The sequence below is a fragment of the Ascaphus truei genome, chromosome 4 (assembly GCF_040206685.1).
Source record: "Ascaphus truei isolate aAscTru1 chromosome 4, aAscTru1.hap1, whole genome shotgun sequence".
Classification (NCBI taxonomy): domain Eukaryota; kingdom Metazoa; phylum Chordata; class Amphibia; order Anura; family Ascaphidae; genus Ascaphus; species Ascaphus truei.
In genome coordinates this window covers 412,039,339-412,059,963 of record NC_134486.1, presented here as the reverse complement: position 1 = coordinate 412,059,963, position 20,625 = coordinate 412,039,339, and the positions used below count along the sequence as shown (strand labels likewise).

The 20,625-nt window shown below is 46.4% G+C and overlaps 1 protein-coding gene across 4 annotated transcripts in view; it reads left to right on the top strand.

Moving 5' to 3' along the window:
• The window catches only part of DNAH8 (dynein axonemal heavy chain 8), a 1,091,167-nt gene that overhangs the window by 185,969 nt on the left and 884,573 nt on the right, over positions 1-20,625 (top strand). For all 4 annotated transcript variants that reach the window (XM_075598772.1, XM_075598771.1, XM_075598773.1 and 1 more), the window contains one exon: positions 868-975. In XM_075598772.1, the coding sequence (XP_075454887.1) occupies positions 868-975 (108 nt within the window). The remainder of the gene's footprint in view (positions 1-867; positions 976-20,625) is intronic.

Genomic DNA, 20,625 nt, shown 5'->3' with positions numbered 1-20,625 from the left:
AAGATCATCATGTGTATATTTTTTCCTATCTATTTAAAGGAACTTTTCCTTTACAAAAACAAAAATACAAAATCAGCCACCTAGATGAGAAGCAGATGGTCTCCAATGCTGAACAGCGTTAATTTCAGCTCCGAGGACCCCTTGCTCCCCAAGATACTTAGATCAGAAGGTGATGCCAGTTTCTCACTGCTGTTTAAAGATTCCTTGTCACATGGGCTAATAGGAAGCTGCATAGTATGATGTTGCGGCTTGGTATTAGTCTGCGAAACGCAGGACCTTTAAGCAGACATACTGTATTTTAGGTGCCCAGGAAGATCTGCTACCGGCAGGTGGCAGCAGCCCCAGATGTAAGTACCGTGAATCATGGGTCTCCGGAGCTGAAATCAATGCGGTTCAGCTCCGGAGATCCCTGCTCCAAACATAGTAAAAAAAAAACACAAGAGCCACTTTAAGTAAACAATGTTAAACTTTTTCACATTTGTACAATTGTATGTTTCCATAAACCCACAGAACATATGGAGACCTTTTTGAATACTGAAACACACCTACAGTAGGGAAACTGCCTAGACAAGGGACAAATAAGTAGGAGTGGCTCTGCTACAGTTGAAAGACCCTGTCCATTCCAAAGACAGCGCCAGAAGTTGTGTTATGGAATAGCACTTTTTTTTTAGAAAATATGGCCCATATCACAATTTAATGAGTAACCATCCAAGCCACAATAAACTTTTAAATAATGTATTTTATTTCATGGGAAATATGTCATGTCTGCAACCATACCAAATAAATCAGATGGGCAATGCCAGTATGAACAGTAATTTGAATACATTCTTCATATCTGACTTCATGATTAAAATAATCTTATTCTAGGTTTCCATGGCACACGGAATACAAAATCTGATTAATGGTATGAAAATGATTTATAGTGTTTCAAGGTATTACAACACATCTGAAAGGATGACATCATTATACATAAAGGTAATTTTTTTGCTTAGTAATCACATTACTGTAAATACTTATTGTAGTTGAATGTTTAGTAGTATATTCACTGAAGTGTGATAGTCACTTGTTTCACCTACCCTTCATTTTCTAAGCACTTGCAATTTGTTTCAGTAATGTTGGATACTATCTGACAAAACTCAGGAAATAATGTCACTATGCTTAAAAATAAATTCATTTGTAACTAAAAGGGATCCTTAAAAATGATTGTCCCAATAACAAAAGAAATCAGGATATATAAACATTGTGTACTCCTATTACTACAGATGAAAAGGGTTATTTATTTTCTGTATAATGGGTCTCATTGAAATCAAATCTGTTTCAGTCCCGGACGGGACTGTTATTAAGTATAGAGAATGCCATAATAGTGTGCTCTCATCTAGCTGTGTCATTCTGCATGAATCATGATGTCATTGTGTTGTGAATTATCACTTCATCCAACATCTCATGTCGAGAATCTTAAAATATAAAATATGTTTGAATATCCATGGAATGTGACAAAGTGATGATGAAAACAGGTGCTAATAAAATACTAGTGTTCACTAATAATATACTGAATATATAATACACACACAATAGTGTTGAATTAAAGTGACTAAAAATAGTGCAAACTGTGAAGAAATATATAATAGGTTTTAACCCCCTGCTCAGACCCTCTGGAAGGGACTGTCTTGGCTGGTCCCAGATGATCGATATGCTTTCTCTCAACCCAGGGGGAGCATGTGGGAAAAAAACAACAGGAAAAAACACACTAAGTGCAGACAATAAAGTGCATTGATTAAACTAATATTTGAAGCTTGGCTCTTATGTGCTGCCTACTCACAAGATGTCAGTAGGATAAAGGCAGTGGCGGGATATGTGGAGTCTGGTGGGTCTTGCTGGACACAGACAGGAAGCAGCTAGGACTTGGATATCAGGTGCAAATGTACATGGAGAGATAAAAAAAGACCTCCATGGTGCAGATTATTCATACGAATTTGAAACCAAAATCTACCTTTTACCCACACTATGCTAAAGGTGACCATTTGGAAGTTTTTTTCAAAATGATTAATAAAGATTTCGAAGATCTAGCTTCAAGGCAGTGCAAAATGCAAAATAATCTTACAAAAGAGGAAAAAACAGCTTTGAAAGATCTAACAGAAAACGAAAATCTGATCATAAAACCAGCAGATAAAGGAGGGTGCTGCTAGACAGAGAGGCATATGATCGAGAGTCACTCAGACTATTGGGAGACGTAAATACCTATACCAAATTAAAGAGCAATCCAACAAGGAAATTTACGGAGGATTTGAAATGCTTCTTGGATAAGGGGAGGGAGTTGAACATATTGAATGAAAATGAATACAAGTTCATGTACAGTGACAGATCTAAACTACCAGTTTTTTACCATCTACCAAAAGTCCATAAAAGTGTAGTCAATCCCCCAGGCAGACCTATAGTCTTGGGGATTGACTCACTAACGGCAAATCTGTCACTGTACATCGACACATTTCTTCAAAAATTTGTAGTACAGCAGAGGGCCTATTTGAAGGACACTACAGATGTGATCAATACTCTAAGTAAGGTGACATGGGAAGAACATTTTATTATGGCCACTTGTGATGTTACATCGCTCTACACAATAATAGAACATGAGAAAGGGTGTAGAGCGATTAAACAGGTACTATCTAGAGATAAAGATCTCACCGAGACACAGATTGATTTTATTGTAGAAAGCATTAGATTTATTTTAAATCATAATTTCTTTTGGTACGGAGAGGAGTACTATCTTCAAAAATGTGGAACGGCGATGGGGACGAGGTTCGCCCCCAGTTATGCTAACCTTTTTATGGCCGTCTGGGAGGATGATAAGATCTGACCAGGTGGCAATCTGGGAGCGGATCTTGTCCTCTGGCGCCGTTTCATCGACGATGTGTTTTTAATATGGAGGGGGGGTCAAGAATCCTTGGGAAAGTTTCTAGCTTCCTTAGATATTAACGAGAATAATTTGAAATTCACGAGCAGTTTCAGCCAACAAAGTGTAAATTTTTTAGACCTTGTAATTTTCATTGAAGAAAATAAAATAAAAACAAAAACTTATTTTAAAGAGACTGACAAAAACAACTATATACTGAGATCTAGTTGTCATCTGCCCAGGTGGATGGACGGGGTACCACCTGGACAGTTTACAAGGCTGAAAAGGAACTGTAGTGACAATAAAACTTTTCTCGAACAGGCAGATTATCTTAAAAATAGATTTTTTAGAGAAGGAATATGGGGAAGAGAAGCTTGATAGTGCAATGAGGAAAGTGGAGGAAATCAATCGTGAAGATTTGTTAAAAACCAAAGTTAAAACGAAAGAAAGAAATGAGAAATTTGATTTCGCTTTCCTCACTAATTATAGTGGAGAAGCGAAGGTAATAAGGAACATCATTCACAAACATTGGGACATCCTCAGAAATGACCCAATTCTGGGGAATGCCATTCCTGAGAAGCCTAATATTATCTTTAGAAGGGCGAATAATCTTAAAAACAGACTGGCACCAACTGTACTAAGAAGGAGGGACACCAATTCTGATAGCTGGCTCCAAACGGGGAAAGGTTTTTTCGGCTGCAATAGTTGTAGGGCATGCAAATTTAAGGCAGATAAAATAACAGAGTTCTGTTCGAATGTGACAAAAGAAGTTTTCCAGATCGAATCATGCTTGACATGCAGGACTGATCACGTGATTTATGTCCTTGAGTGCCCATGCAAGCTGCAGTATGTAGGTAAAACAGAAAGACCAGTGAGAACTAGAATACTGGAACATCTCAGCAGTATAAAGAGACAATTAGTCACTCATAGTGTCCCAAATCATTTCTTGGAGAAACACCAGGGAGACCCCAAAGGACTAACATATATGGCCATAGAATCAGTTAAACAACATTGGCGAGGAGGAGACAGGAACTTAGAACTTATTAAAAGAGAATCCTTTTGGATTCATAAACTAAGATCCCTCCACCCCAGAGGCCCTAATATGGAAATAGATGTGGCTCCCTTTTTGAGATAATTATTTGTATTCTAACGTCCTTTTCTTTCCTTCCATCCACCCCTTTCCTCCATAGGTGACAAGAAGACTCCGTTAACATATATGTCTTTTAGATCTTTAGATTATAATAATATGTATTATGTACTGTTTAATATTGATCATATGTCTTTTTATCATTGTATAATATATATATATTTTTACCATATCCTTATGTTAGGATTCATAATGGATTCCAATGCTGTTACTACACCATCCCTTATGTATGAAGCACATAACTTCATAATCTTATAATGTGCATTAGTATATTTTTGGGATGTATTCACATCTTCATAATCATACGAATGGGTTTAGACCCACCATTATCACTGAACTCTTTTCTAACATATTTTTAATATATATATATATTTTTATATATAAAATAATATTAAAGTTTTTCTAAACAAGTTTTTAAACAAGTTTTTTAAAATATATTTCTGTATATTTTGTATACTTCGTATCCACTCCCTACCTCAAAGTCCTAATTCATATATATATACTGTGACCATTATTTATATTGTTGTATTTGCACATTATATAATACTATTAGAGTATTTCCCCAAACATCCACCTGTTTGTTTATTCCCCTTTTTAAATTGATCATGTGAATACATCTAACCACGTTCTTAGGTAGCTATAGGTCTCATGGCAGCACTTCATAGGTTAATAATACCGGCAATTTAGCAGGGTATATAAGGTTAAGCTTGAATGGGGGGTTCCATACTCCTGACGAAGCCAGCCATTCTTTTGGCGAAACGCGTAGAGTGGACCCGCCTAGGAAGTGAGAGGATTGGTGCTGCGAGCTGTCAATCCTGTGCCGGACCGGAAGTGACGCGGCGGAGCTGATCGTGCCCACCGGAAGTGACGTGTCGCGCCGGAGACACTGCTGGAGGTGATCCCCACACTGCATGGTGAAGAGGGAGCCACGGAGAGCCTGTGACATAGCCACTTCAGGACGCCGGTGGTGCGGTGCGGTGAGCTGCGGCAACTATCCATAACACTCCTTTTCACTTATTAAGTGATAAACGCTATTATTGTATTTTAACATTGTAAGTGCACATTTTTTATTACTACATAAAATTATCCTTGTACCATTGATCTGCACCATGGAGGTCTTTTTTTATCTCTCCATGTACATTTGCACCTGATATCCAAGTCCTAGCTGCTTCCTGTCTGTGTCCAGCAAGACCCACCAGACTCCACATATCCCGCCACTGTCTTTATCCTACTGACATCTGTGACAGAAACCAGGGGATGGTAATAAATTCCGTATATAGGGCTCCCAGGATACTAGACAGTTTCTATCCTGTTTGGCCTGGGAGTGCAGCCTTATAATACATACACTCCATCCCACAGTTTGGCAAGCGCTGGAACTGAGGGATGAGAGATCCAGACCAGAGTTTGTCTGCTGCCTGATTTCTGTCACCTGTCATGCTAATTAGGAATCAGGTATGAAAGACTGATTTCCTGTTTGCTCTGGGCTCCCCACAAGAGCCAGGAGGCTGGAAGGCTGCTGAACTACAGAGGGGAGAAGCCTCTTCCCCAAACAGGTTCAATCTTTCTGTTCATTTGTGTAAGACTGCAAAAGTACCATGTTTTGATGTTGGAAGTGGAAAAGCCACTTCCAACCCTGAGTCAGGGATATCTAAGTTAAGTTATCGCTCAGGTGAGCAGCTTTTGTTTTGATCTGTTTTCTGTTGTATGCACTGTGGCAGTCTCAGTGCCTGGGACTGAATAAACCAGGCATAGCCTGTTTAAAGGAACAGTACGTGACGCCTCATCATTTAACCTACCCTAAAAGACCGTGTTCTAAACAGTCCCGGACAAACGACGGAGCCCCGGAGTAAGCCGTTTGTCACATATGGTGGAGAATGCGGGCCGAGCACTAGGGGGTCTGCGGGTTGAAAAACTTTGAAAAAAAAAAAAAAGTTTTTTCCATCCTCTGCAAACAAGATGGAAGACGTGGTGGGTGCGCTGGTACGCAATGTCGCTGCCCAGAAAGACGCGAATGAAACCCAGCAACAGCTGTTAATAGCCCAGCAAGAAACTAATGCAAACCAGCAGCAGACGAATGCAGCCCATCAACAGCTGCTAATAGCCCAGCAAGAGATTAATGCCAACCAGCAACAGGCGAATGCCAACCAGCAACAGACGAATGAAGCCCTGCAAAACGCGAATGCAAACCAGCAAGAGACAAACCGCTTGCTGAGAGAGGAGCAACAGCGGTTCGCTCAGGGCTTACAGCAGGAACTTGAGATCCTGAGGGGGACTATCAGTAACCTTCCACTGGCAGCGGCAGCCCCAGTTCCGAAAATGACCAGGGCAAGCCACTACCTTCAGAAGATGGGACCCTCGGATGATGTGGAAGCCTATCTTCTCACGTTTGAACGCATGGCACAGAGAGAGGGATGGCCAGAAGCTGAGTGGGCTGGTCTAATTGCACCCTTCCTAAGCGGCGAACCCCAGAAGGCTTACTTTGATCTAGAGCCAGCCGAAGCTAACGTCTATGCAAAATTGAAGTTCGAGATCCTCGCCCGCCTCGGCGTAACCACGGCTGTTCGCGCCCAAAGGTTTCACGCATGGTCCTTCACGATGGATAAAGCCACCCGAAGCCAGATGTATGACCTCATCCACCTCGCCCGGAAGTGGCTACAACCCGAGATCAACTCAGCCAGCCACATCGTGGAACGGTTGGTCATGGACCAGTTCTTGAGGAAACTTCCCTCTGCCTTACGCCGTTGGGTCAGTCGGAGTGACCCCCACAATGCGGATGAGCTTGTGGCCCTCGTAGAAAGGTACAATGCAGCAGAAGAGCACCCGCAACCCACAGTCGTGGAGCAACCCCACTACCCGAGGTTCCAGGACTCTTCCAGAGACGGTAAAAGGGTACCGGGGTTAAGGGGCGCTGAAGAGCGGCGACCACCTTCACGCAGCACCAGCAACAGTGGTTCGCACACTAAGGGCAATAGCCAACATGGGGAGCCGGGAAAAGGCTCTAAGTGGGACACAGACTATGTACCTAAATGTGTAAATTGTCATGAGAGGGGCCACACAGCAAAAATCTGCCCACTAAATTATGAGCCCATGCAATGCAACAGCGTGGAACCTTATTCGCTGTTGTCCCAATGTATGGGCCCTAGCCCAGAGGACCCCTTGAATAACCATCTGTGGGCATTTGTAAAGGTTAATGGTAAGAGGGTTCGGGCACTTCTTGACTCTGGGAGCATGGTCACACTAGTGTCCGAATACCTCTTGCCCATTAAGAAGAAACAGGGAAACAGTTCACAAAGAGTGGCAATTTGTTGTATACATGGGGATAATCATGAATATTCCACTGTTGATGTTTTTTTTGAAACAGAGTTTGGTTCTTTAGATTTCAAGGTGGGTATTGTACCCAAACTGGCACATGATGTGTTAATAGGGACCGACTTTCCCCATTTTCTAAAAATGTGGTCCCCCGCTCAGAATAGCGCCCAGAGTTCAATAGCGGACCATAACGAAGTATTAGAAGAAACAAATCCTTTCCCTTTTTCAGAAATGGAGGTTGACGAGGGCCCAAATAAGAAGGGGGAAAAGGAGGAGTGCTGTAAAATTCCCTTCCCCATCACTACTTTGGTAGGGAATACCCCAAATCAAGATGTTGAGCAGACACTTACCACCCCAGAACCGGATAAGACCCTCGCTGACCTAGAGGTCAGTCCTGGGAGTTTTAAGAAGGCCCAGTGGGAGGACCCCACATTAGCGGTAGCAAGGGGAAATATACGGGACCAGAATAGTACTCCTGGCCAACCAGATAGGTCACTTGCTTACCCCTACTTCGAGGTAGAGAACGACCTAGTATATCGGGTTGATAAAAGGAAATCAGTTACAACTAAACAATTGTTGGTACCACGGACATTCCGTAACGTAGTATTACACCTCGCACATAGTCATCCATTGGGGGCACACCTAGGGGTGGAAAAGACAAAAGAAAAGGTTCTCCGAAGCTTCTATTGGCCTGGGGTTCTGGCAGAAATTACGAATTATTGTTCCTCATGCCCAGAATGTCAGATCACCGCCCCGTTCAAGGCGTACCGCAGCCCATTGGTACCCCTTCCCATAATAGAGGTACCATTTGACCGGATTGCTATGGATCTAGTAGGACCCCTAATAAAGTCTGCTAGGGGACATCAGCATATATTGGTAATATTAGATTATGCCACCCGATATCCGGAGGCAGTTCCCCTACGTAGCACCTCAGCTAAAAACATAGCAAAAGAGTTAGTAGTTCTGTTTTCCCGGGTCGGGATTCCTAAAGAGATTCTATCTGACCAGGGAACACCATTTATGTCCCAAGTAACGAAAGAGCTATGTAAACTCCTAAAAATCAAGCATCTCAGAACCTCAGTCTATCATCCACAAACAGATGGTTTAGTGGAAAGGTTCAATAAAACCTTAAAGAGCATGTTACGGCGGGCGGTTGATAAAGATGGGAAAAACTGGGATTGTTTGTTACCGTACCTGTTATTTGCCATTAGGGAAGTTCCCCAATCATCCACAGGCTTCTCCCCGTTTGAACTATTGTATGGCCGACACCCAAGGGGCTTACTGGATATAGCCAAAGAGACTTGGGAACACGAGGTTACCCCTTACAGAAGTGTAATAGAGCATGTTGCCCAGATGCAGGACCGCATTGCTGCAGTCCTACCCATAGTGAGGGAACACATGGAGAAAGCTCAAGAAGCACAGAGGAATACATATAATAAGGGTGCTAGGGTCAGAATTTTTTCTCCAGGTGATAGGGTACTAGTTCTGGTTCCCACCGTGGAGAGTAAATTCCTTGCTAAATGGCATGGGCCATATGAGGTCTTGGAAAGAGTGGGAGAAGTAAATTATAAGGTAAGACAGCCAGGTAGGAGGAAACCTGAGCAAATTTACCATATAAACCTACTCAAGCCCTGGAAAGATAGAGAAGTCTTGTTAACCCTAGTACCCCCAGGTCCGTCAGAGAATCAAGAAACTGACCCAGAGGTTAGCATAGCTGAAACACTGTCTGTTCATCAGAAACGAGAGGTTCAGAATTTAGTGAAAAGAAACAAAGAAATCTTCTCTATACGGCCAGGTAGAACTAGCGTAATTGAACATGACTTAGTCTCTGAACCGGGGGTCCGAGTTAACCTTAAACCGTACCGAATCCCAGAGGCCAAAAGAAAGGCTATAAGTTTAGAGGTTAAAAAAAATGCTAAAACTAGGTGTAATTGAGGAATCCCAAAGTGGGTGGAACAGCCCTATAGTCTTAGTCCCAAAGCCAGATGGTACAACAAGGTTTTGTAATGACTACCGGAAACTAAACGCGGTGTCAAAATTTGATACTTATCCTATGCCCAGGGTAGATGAACTTGTAGAGAGACTGGGCAAAGCCCGATATCTCACAACCCTAGACCTAACAAAAGGGTACTGGCAGGTTCCCCTCACAGAAAGGGCAAAAGAAAAGACAGCCTTCTCAACCCCAGATGGCCTCTTTCAGTATAAGGTGTTGCCTTTTGGCTTACATGGAGCTCCCGCCACATTCCAAAGAATGATGGATAAAATTTTAAAACCACATGCTCGGTATGCTGCCGCCTACCTGGATGATGTGGTAATCCATAGTGAAGATTGGCAATCCCACCTTCCAAAGGTCCAAGCTGTGCTTGACGCAGTCCGGTCTGCTGGACTAACTGCTAACCCCGCTAAATGCACTATTGGTCTGGAGGAAGCCAAGTATCTGGGATATTCTATTGGCAGAGGTTTACTCAAACCCCAAACACTCAAAGTGGAGGCGATACAAAATTGGCCAAGGCCAGTTACAAAAAAACAAGTAAGGACCTTTTTGGGGTTAATTGGGTACTATAGAAGGTTTATTCCCAATTTTGCAACTAAGGCAACCCCACTAACTGACCTCACAAAAGCAAGAGGACCGCTAATGGTAAAGTGGTCCCCCGAAACCGAACAGGCCTTTAGAAGCCTGAAAGAAGCTCTCTGTGCCCAACCAGTGTTGGTCACACCTGACTTCTCCAAAGAGTTCGTAGTCCAAACCGACGCATCTGAGGTAGGGCTGGGGGCGGTACTCTCCCAGGAGTCTCAAGGTGAGGAGCACCCCATCCTTTATTTAAGTAGGAAACTAAATCCCCAGGAGAAAAATTACTCCATAGTAGAGAAAGAGTGTCTCGCAATAAAGTGGGCTGTAGAGACGCTCAAATACTACCTGTTGGGGAGAAAATTCCGGTTGGTCACAGATCATGCACCCCTTACCTGGATGTGTCAAAACAGGGAAAAGAATGCTAGAGTGACCAGGTGGTTCCTAAGCCTACAACCCTTTAAATTTTCTGTGGAACACAGGTCAGGGCACAAACATGGCAATGCTGACGGGTTGTCAAGGATGCACTCCCTAATATCCATGGTCGCTCATCCCTCGAGGTCTGAGCTGGGGGGGAGGATATGTGACAGAAACCAGGGGATGGTAATAAATTCCGTATATAGGGCTCCCAGGATACTAGACAGTTTCTATCCTGTTTGGCCTGGGAGTGCAGCCTTATAATACATACACTCCATCCCACAGTTTGGCAAGCGCTGGAACTGAGGGATGAGAGATCCAGACCAGAGTTTGTCTGCTGCCTGATTTCTGTCACCTGTCATGCTAATTAGGAATCAGGTATGAAAGACTGATTTCCTGTTTGCTCTGGGCTCCCCACAAGAGCCAGGAGGCTGGAAGGCTGCTGAACTACAGAGGGGAGAAGCCTCTTCCCCAAACAGGTTCAATCTTTCTGTTCATTTGTGTAAGACTGCAAAAGTACCATGTTTTGATGTTGGAAGTGGAAAAGCCACTTCCAACCCTGAGTCAGGGATATCTAAGTTAAGTTATCGCTCAGGTGAGCAGCTTTTGTTTTGATCTGTTTTCTGTTGTATGCACTGTGGCAGTCTCAGTGCCTGGGACTGAATAAACCAGGCATAGCCTGTTTAAAGGAACAGTACGTGACGCCTCATCATTTAACCTACCCTAAAAGACCGTGTTCTAAACAGTCCCGGACAAACGACGGAGCCCCGGAGTAAGCCGTTTGTCACACATCTTGTGAGTAGGCAGCACATAAGAGCCAAGCTTCAAATATTAGTTTAATCAATGCACTTTATTGTCTGCACTTAGTGTGTTTTTTCCTGTTGTTTTTTTCCCACATGCTCCCCCTGGGTTGAGAGAATGAATATCCATGGAAAACATTTAAACCAGCAATTCCACTTGGGTGAATATTTTTAAACTATTGCTATTATTACAGCTTTGAAATCGGGGGGAAGGGGATGTTGAAGTTAAACTTCTTTGGTGGCACCTACTGAATTTTAAGGCTGCGCTTTTAGTGCCGGCGACGGCAACACGATGTCGCTTCAAATAAAATGCATTTAATCTGTAGCATGCGTTTATAGTAGGCGTGACGGCGTGATGGAGAGACGTGAATCTCTGTAGTCAATAGAATTTGATTTTTACAGAGACGGTCTCATCATGTGACAGGCTGTAACCAATCAGATAGCTTCTGATGCATGGAGAGGGGGAATGTGTCTGTGTGTGAGTGCAGGGAGAGGGTGGATGTGTGATTGTGTGTGTGTGTGTGAGTGTGTGTGTGCAGGGCCGCCAACAGGGGGGGACAAAGGGTACTGGCGTCCCGGGCCCCAGTTGATTCCCTGCGGTCCCGGCGCGCATGCGCAGGGCAAGCAGGGTACGCCCCCCCCTTGCTCCCAACGTGGGACGGAGGTGGAAGTAACAGCTCCTCCTGCGGCCCGCTCCCCCCGCTCCCAACGTGGGACGGAGGAGGAAGTACCAGCTCCTCCTGCGGCCCGCTTCCTCCTCGCGGCCAGCTTCCCGCGTGCCCCCCGAGCCCACCTCCCGCGCGCCCCCCGAGCCCACCTCCCATGGACCCCAACTCAACTCCCGTGGCCCCCCCGAGCCCACCTCTCGCGCACCCTTCCCGCGGGGATATCGGGGGCAGGAGGGGGAAGCGTCCGGCGGCAAGCTGCACCCATCCGGTCAAGGTAAGTCACCCCACCCAGTCACTGTCACCCACCCAGCCACTGACTGTCACCCACCCAGTCACTGTCACCCACTCAGTCACTCTCTCCCACCCAGTCACTGTCACCCACCCAGCCACTGACTGTCACCCACCCAGTCACTGTCACCCACTCAGTCACTCTCTCCCACCCAGTTACTGTCACCCAGTCACTGTCACCCAGTCACTGTCTCCCATCCTCCCAGTCACTATCTCCCACCCACCCAGTCACTGTCTCCCACCCACCCACACTGTCACCCACCCAGTCACTGTCACCCAGTCACTGTCACCCAGTCACTGTCTCCCACCCAGTCACTGTCACCCAGTCACTGTCTCCCATCCAGTCACTGTCTCCCACACACCCAGTCACTGTCTCCCACCCAGTCACTGTCACCCACCCAGTCACTGTCACCCACCCAGTCACTGTCTCCCACCCAGTCACTGTGGGTCCTTTCATTTGTCCCGGGCCCCATGATTTCTGTTAGCGGCCCTGTGTGTTTGTGGGGGGGATTGTGTGTGTGTGGGGGGGTTGTGTGTGTGGGATTGTGTGTGTGTGTGTGTGGGGGGGGGGGATTGTGTGTGTTGGATTTTGTGTGTGTGTGTGATTGTGGGATTGTGTGTGGGGGGGTTGTGTGTGTGGGGGAGATTGTGTGTGTGGGGGATTGTGTGTGTGGGGGATTGTGTGTGTGTGGGATTGTGTGCTTGTGTGGGATTGTGTGCGTGTGTGGGATTGTGGGTGTGGGATTGTGTGTGAGTGTATGTGTGGGATTGTGTGTGTGGGATTGTGTGGGATTGTGTGTGGGTGATTGTGTGTGATTGATTGTGTGAGTGTGATTGTGTGAGTGATTGTGTGTGGGTTTTGTGGGATTGTGTGTGTGTGAGTGATTGTGTGTGGGATTGTATGTGTGTGGGATTGTGTGATTGTGCGTGATTGTGTGAGTGTGATTGTGTATGGGTTTTGTGTGATTGTGTGTGTGTGTGTGTGTGTGTGTGTGTGTGTGTGTGTGTGTGTGTGTGTGTGTGTGTGTGTGTGTGTGTGTGTGTGTGTGATTGTGTGTGTGTGTGTGTGTGTGTGTATGTGTGAGGGGGGATTGTGTGTGTGGGATTGTGTGTGATTGTGTGTTTGTGATTGGGTCTGTGAGAGATTGTGTGTGGGGGGGATTGTGTGTGTGTGGGGGGGGGTGGGATTGTGTGTGTGTGTGGGGGTGTGTGTGTGGGATTGTGTGTGTGTGGTATTTTGTGTAAGTGTGTGTGATTGTGGGATTGTGTGTGTGGGGGGGATTGTGTGCGTGTGTGGGATTGTGTGCGTGTGTGGGATTGTTTGTGTTTGGGATTGTGTGTGTGTGGGATTGTGTGAGTGATTGTGTGTGTGTGTGGGATTGTGTGTGTGTGGGGGGGGGTTGTGTGTGTGGGTTTGTGTGTGTGTGTGTGTGGGATTGTGTGTGTGGGGGGGATTGTGTGTGTTGGATTTTGTGTGAGTGTGTGTGTGATTGTGGGATTGTGTGTGGGGGGATTGTTTGTGTGGGGGAGATTGTGTGTGTGTGTGGGATTGTGTACGTGTGTGGGATTGTTTGTGTGTGGGATTGTGGGTGTGTGAGTGTGTGTGTGGGATTGTGGGTGTGATTGATTGTGTGTGTGTGAGTGATTGTGGGTGTGATTGATTGTGTGAGTGTGATTGTGTGGGATTGTGTGAGTGATTGTGTGTGGGTTTTGTGGGATTGTGTGTGTGGGATTGTGTGTGTGGGACTGTGTGTGTGTGAGTGTGTGTGGGATTGTGTGTGTGTGAGTGATTGTGTGTGGGATTGTGTGTGATTGTGTGAGTGATTGTGTGTGATTTATTGTGTGAGTGGGATTGTGTGGGATTGTGTGAGTGATTGTGTGTGGGTTTTGTGGGATTGTGTGTGTGTGATTGTGTGAGTGTATGTGTGTGAGGGGGGATTGTGTGTGTGTGATTGTGTGTTTGTGATTGGGTCTGTGAGAGATTGTGTGTGTGGGGGGGATTGTGTGTGTGTGGGGGGGTGTGGGATTGTGTGTGCGTGGAGGGTGTGTGTGTGTGATTGTGTGTGTGTGGGGGATTGTGTGTGTGGGGGGGATTGTGTGTGGGGGGGGATTGTGTGGGGGGGATTGTGTGCGTGTGTGAGATTGTGGGTGTGGGATTGTGTGTGAGTGTATGTGTGGGATTGTGTGTGTGTGCTTGTGTGGGATTGTGTGTGGGTGATTGTGTGTGTGATTGATTGTGTGAGTGTGATTGTGTGAGTGATTGTGTGTGGGTTTTGTGGGATTGTGTGTGTGTGATTGTGTGATTGTGTGTGTGTGAGTGATTGTGTGTGGGATTGTATGTGTGTGGGATTGTGTGATTGTGCGTGATTGTGTGAGTGTGATTGTGTATGGGTTTTGTGTGATTGTGTGTGTGTGATTGTGTGATTGTGTGTGTGTGTGTGTGTGTGTGTGTGTGTGTGTGTGTGTGTGTGTGTGTGTGTGTGTGTGTGTGTGTTGTGTGTGTGGGATTGCGTGTGATTGTGTGTTTGTGATTGGGTCTGTGAGAGATTGTGTGTGTGGGGGGGATTGTGTGTGTGTGTGTGGGGGGATTGTGTGTGTGTGGGGGGGGGTGTGCGATTGTGTGTGTGTGGTATTTTGTGTAAGTGTGTGTGATTGTGGGATTGTGTGTGTGGGGGTGATTGTGTGCGTGTGTGGGATTGTGTGCGTGTGTGGGATTGTTTGTGTTTGGGATTGTGTGTGTGTGGGATTGTGTGAGTGATTGTGTGTGTGTGTGGGATTGTGTGTGTGTGGGGGGGGGGTTGTGTGTGTGGGATTGTGTGTGGGGGGGGGGATTGTGTGTGTTGGATTTTGTATGAGTGTGTGTGTGATTGTGGGATTGTGTGTGTGGGGGGATTGTTTGTGTGGGGGAGATTGTGTGTGTGTGTGGGATTGTGTACGTGTGTGGGATTGTTTGTGTGTGGGATTGTGGGTGTGAGTGTGTGTGTGGGATTGTGTGTGGGATTGTGTGTGTGTGAGTGATTGTGTGTGTGATTGATTGTGTGAGTGTGATTGTGTGGGATTGTGTGAGTGATTGTGTGTGGGTTTTGTGGGATTGTGTGTGGGACTGTGTGTGTGATTGTGTGTGTGATTGTGTGTGTGATTGTGTGTGTGATTGTGTGTGTGATTGTGAGTGTGTGTGTGAGTGTGTGTGGGATTGTGTGTGAGTGATTGTGTGTGGGATTGTGTGTGTGTGGGATTGTGTGATTGTGTGACTGATTGTGTGTGTGATTGATTGTGTGAGTGGGATTGTGTGGGATTGTGTGAGTGATTGTGTGTGGGTTTTGTGGGATTGTGTGTGTGTGGGATTGTGTGAGTGTGTGTGTGTGAGGGGGGATTGTGTGTGTGTGATTGTGTGTTTGTGAATGGGTCTGTGAGAGATTGTGTGTGTGGGGGGGATTGTGTGTGTGGGGGGTGTGTGGGATTGTGTGTGTGTGTGTGGGGGGGGGGGGTGATTGTGTGTGTGTGTGATTTTGTGTGTGTGTGGGGGATTGTGTGTGTGGGGGGGATTGTGTGTGGGGGATTGTGTGCGTGTGTGGGATTGTGGGTGTGGGATTGTGTGTGAGTTTGTGTGTGGGATTGTGTGGGATTGTGTGTGGGTGATTGTGTGTGTGATTGATCGTGTGAGTGTGATTGTGTGAGTGATTGTGTGTGTGGGATTGTGTGAATGTGTGTGTGTGAGTGATTGTGTATGTGTGGGATTGTGTGATTGTGCGTGATTGTGTGAGTGTGATTGTGTATGGGTTTTGTGTGATTGTGTGTGGGTTTTGTGTGATTGTGTGTGTGTGTGTGTGTGTGTGTGTGTGTGTGTGTGTGTGTGTGTGTGTGTGTGTGTGTGTGTGTGTGTGTGATTGTGTGTGTGTGTGTGTGTGTGTGTGTGTGTGTGTGGGGGGGGGGGGGGATTGTGTGTGTGGGATTGTGTGTGATTGTGTGTTTGTGATTGGGTCTGTGAGAGATTGTGTGTGGGGGGGGATTGTGTGTGTGTGTGTGTGGGGGGGGGGGGGTGGGATTGTGTGTGTGTGGTATTTTGTGTAAGTGTGTGATTGTGGGATTGTGTGTGTGGGGGGGATTGTGTGCGTGTGTGGGATTGTGTGCGTGTGTGGGATTGTTTGTGTTTGGGATTGTGTGTGTGTGTGGGATTGTGTGTGTGTGGGATTGTGTGTGTGTGGGGGGGGGGTTGTGTGTGTGGGATTGTGTGTGTGTGTGTGGGATTGTGTGTGTGTGGGGGGGATTGTGTGTGTTGGATTTTGTGTGAGTGTGTGTGTGATTGTGGGATTGTGTGTGTGGGGGAGATTGTGTGTGTGTGTGGGATTGTGTACGTGTGTGGGATTGTTTGTGTGTGGTATTGTTGGTGTGGTATTGTGGGTGTGTGAGTGTGTGTGTGGGATTGTGTGTGTGAGTGATTGTGTGTGTGATTGATTGTGTGAGTGTGATTGTGTGGGATTGTGTGAGTGATTGTGTGTGGGTTTTGTGGGATTGTGTGTGGGATTGTGTGTGTGGGACTGTGTGTGTGTGTGATTGTGTGTGTGTGTGTGTGTGAGTGATTGTGTGTGGGATTGTGTGTGTGTGGGATTGTGTGATTGTGTGAGTGATTGTGTGTGTGATTGATTGTGTGAGTGGGATTGTGTGGGATTGTGTGAGTGATTGTGTGTGGGTTTTGTGGGATTGTGTGTGTGTGATTGTGTGTGTGTGAGGGGGGATTGTGTGATTGTGCGTGATTGTGTGAGTGTGATTGTGTATGGGTTTTGTGTGATTGTGTGTGTGTGTGTGTGTGTGTGTGATTGTGTGTGTGTGTGTGTGTGTGTGTGTGTGTGTGTGTGTGTGTGTGTGTGTGTGTGTGTGTGTGTGTGTGTGTGTGTGTGTGTGAGGGGGGATTGTGTGTGTGGGATTGTGTGTGATTGTGTGTTTGTGATTGGGTCTGTGAGAGATTGTGTGTGGGGGGGTGTGTGTGTGGGATTGTGTGTGTGTGGTATTTTGTGTAAGTGTGGGATTGTGGGATTGTGTGTGTGGGGGGGATTGTGTGCGTGTGTTGGATTGTGTGCGTGTGTGGGATTGTTTGTGTTTGGGATTGTGTGTGTGTGGGATTGTGTGAGTGATTGTGTGTGTGTGGGATTGTGTGTGTGTGTGTGGGGGGGTTGTGTGTGTGGGATTGTGTGTGTGTGTGGGATTGTGTGTGTGTGGGGGGGATTGTGTGTGTTGGATTTTGTGTGAGTGTGTGTGTGATTGTGGGATTGTGTGTGTGGGGGAGATTGTGTGTGTGTGTGGGATTGTGTACGTGTGTGGGATTGTTTGTGTGTGGTATTGTTGGTGTGGTATTGTGGGTGTGTGAGTGTGTGTGTGGGATTGTGTGTGTGATTGTGTGTGTGTGAGTGATTGTGTGTGTGATTGATTGTGTGAGTGATTGTGTGATTGTGTGAGTGATTGTGTGTGTGATTGATTGTGTGGGATTGTGTGAGTGATTGTGTGTGGGTTTTGTGGGATTGTGTGTGTGTGATTGTGTGTGTGTGTGAGGGGGGATTGTGTGATTGTGCGTGATTGTGTGAATGTGATTGTGTATGGGTTTTGTGTGATTGTGTGTGTGTGTGTGTGTGTGATTGTGTGTGTGTGTGTGTGAGGGGGGATTGTGTGTGTGGGATTGTGTGTGATTGTGTGTTTGTGATTGGGTCTGTGAGAGATTGTGTGTGGGGGGGGATTGTGTGTGTGTGTGTGGGGGTGTATGTGTGGGATTGTGTGTGTGTGGTATTTTGTGTAAGTGTGTGATTGTGGGATTGTGTGTGTGGGGGGGATTGTGTGCGTGTGTGGGATTGTGTGCGTGTGTGGGATTGTTTGTGTTTGGGATTGTGTGTGTGTGGGATTGTGTGAGTGATTGTGTGTGTGTGGGATTGTGTGTGTGTGTGGGGGGGGGGTTGTGTGTATGGGATTGTGTGTGTGTGTGGGATTGTGTGTGTGTGGGGGGGATTGTGTGTGTTGGATTTTGTGTGAGTGTGTGTGTGATTGTGGGATTGTGTGTGTGGAGGAGATTGTGTGTGTGTGTGGGATTGTGTACGTGTGTGGGATTGTTTGTGTGTGGTATTGTGTGTGTGGGATTGTGTGTGTGATTGTGTGTGTGTGAGTGATTGTGTGTGATTGATTGTGTGAGTGTGATTGTGTGGGATTGTGTGAGTGATTGTGTGTGGGTTTTGTGGGATTGTGTGTGGGATTGTGTGTGTGGGACTGTGTGTGTGTGATTGTGTGTGTGATTGTGTGTGTGGGATTGTGTGTGTGTGTGAGTGATTGTGTGTGGGATTGTGTGTGTGTGGGATTGTGTGATTGTGTGAGTGATTGTGTGTGTGATTGATTGTGTGAGTGGGATTGTGTGGGATTGTGTGAGTGATTGTGTGTGGGTTTTGTGGGATTGTGTGTGTGTGTGAGGGGGGATTGTGTGTGTGTGTGATTGTGTGTTTGTGATTGGGTCTGTGAGAGATTGTGTGTGTGGGGGGGATTGTGTGTGTGGGGGGATGTGTGGGATTGTGTGTGTGTGTGGGGGTGTGTGTGTGATTGTGTGTGTGTGATTTTGTGTGTGTGGGGGGGATTGTGTGTGTGGAGGGGATTGTGTGTGTGGGGGGGGGATTGTGTGTGGGGGATTGTGTGCGTGTGTGGGATTGTTTGTGTTTGGGATTGTGTGTGGGGGATTGTGGGTGTGGGATTGTGTGTGTGTGAGTGTGTGTGTGGGATTGTGTGTGGGATTGTGTGTGTGAGTGATTGTGTGTGTGTGGGATTGTGTGAGTGTGATTGTGTGTGATTGTGTCTGTGTGATTGTGTGTGGGTTTTGTGGGATTGTGTGTGTGTGTGGGATTGTGTTTGTAATTGTGTGTGTGAGTGATTGTGTGTGTGATTTTGTGTGTGTGTGTGTGTGTGGGGGATTGTGTGATTGTGTGAGTGTGATTGTGCGTGATTGTGATTGTGTGTGGGTTTTGTGTGACTGTGTGTGTGTGTGTGTGTGTGTGTGTGTGTGTGTGTGTGTGTGTGTGTGTGTTTGTGGGATTGTGTGTGAAAACGTGGAACACCCTCTTCTCCTTCACATTCTCCATAATCTTGCTATTTGTAACAAAGCTCTATCCTGAATCTCCTCTTACCTCTCCCATCGTACTTACGGAGTCTCTTCTACTAACACCTCCTCCTCTATTGATCTCTCTGTGGGGGTACCCCAGGGCTCTGTCCTGGGACCTCTTCTCTTTTCTCTGTAAACACTCTCTCTGGGTGACCTAATAACATCTCTTGGGTTTATATTATTACCTGTATGCTGACGACACACATTTACTTTTCAACCCCCGACCTTACACCTGCTGTACAAACCAAAGTTTCTGAATGTCTCTCTGCGATATCATCCTGGATGGCCCTCCGCCGCCTTAAACTTAACATTGCAAAAACAGAGCTCCTCATACTTCCTCCCAAACCTGGCCCTACTACATCCTTCCACATTACTGTTGGAAGTATGATCATTCACCCAGTTGCCCAAGCACAGTGCTTAGGGGACACACTCGACTCCTCTCTCACATTTTCCTCTCACATTCAAAACGTTTCTAAAACCTGTCGCTTTTTCCTCCGCAATATCACAAAGATACGTCCGTTCCTCTGTTGCTCGACTGCTAAAACTCTGACTCAGGCCCTCATTCTCTCCCGTCTTGATTACTGTAACCTACTGCTGTCCGGCCTTCCTGCCTCTCACCTGTCTCCCCTACAATCTATCCTAAACGCTGCTGCCAGAATTGCTCTACTCTTTCCTAAATCTGTCTCTGCGTCTCCCCTCCTAAAATCCCTCTCTTGGCTTCCGATCAAATCCCGCATCTCACACTCAATTCTCCTCGTCACTTTTAAAGCTTTACACTCTTCTGCCCCCCCCCCTACATCTCAGCCCTAATTTCTCACTATGCCAGTACCCGATTTTTGCGTTCTTCTCAAAGATGTCTTCTCTCTAACCCCTTTGTATCTAAAGCCCTCTCCCGCCTTAAACCTTTCTCAATGACTGCCCCGAACTTCTGGAATACCCTTCCCCTCAATACCCGTCTAGCACCCTCTCTATCCACCATTAAGACCCACCTTAAGACACACTTGCTTAAAGAGACATATGTCAGGATTGCGTCTACACCATCCACACTTCCCCGCTTACCGGCAGCTAATGACCTTTCGGGCGGCCCGCGCGGCCGCATCCTCCGCTCCTCATCCGATTCCCATCCTCACGGCACGCCGCCTCCACCTCCTGGAGACACGTGGCGGGTCCCCTCAAAATGGCGGCGCCCTTCGCGCTCGGGCCGCCGCAGAGCCTCCGAAGTACCAGAGCGTTCCCTGCGCATGCTGGCAACCTGTCCAGAGCTCCTGAATGCAGCGGAGGTAAGGGTAGACTGGGAGACCTAGCTACACACCTCTATATGTACAGTACAGTCACCAAAGAGAATATCATTAAAAAATGTATTACGCTGGTATTATACACCGAAAGGCTTAAAGCAGATGTTTCCGGAAGC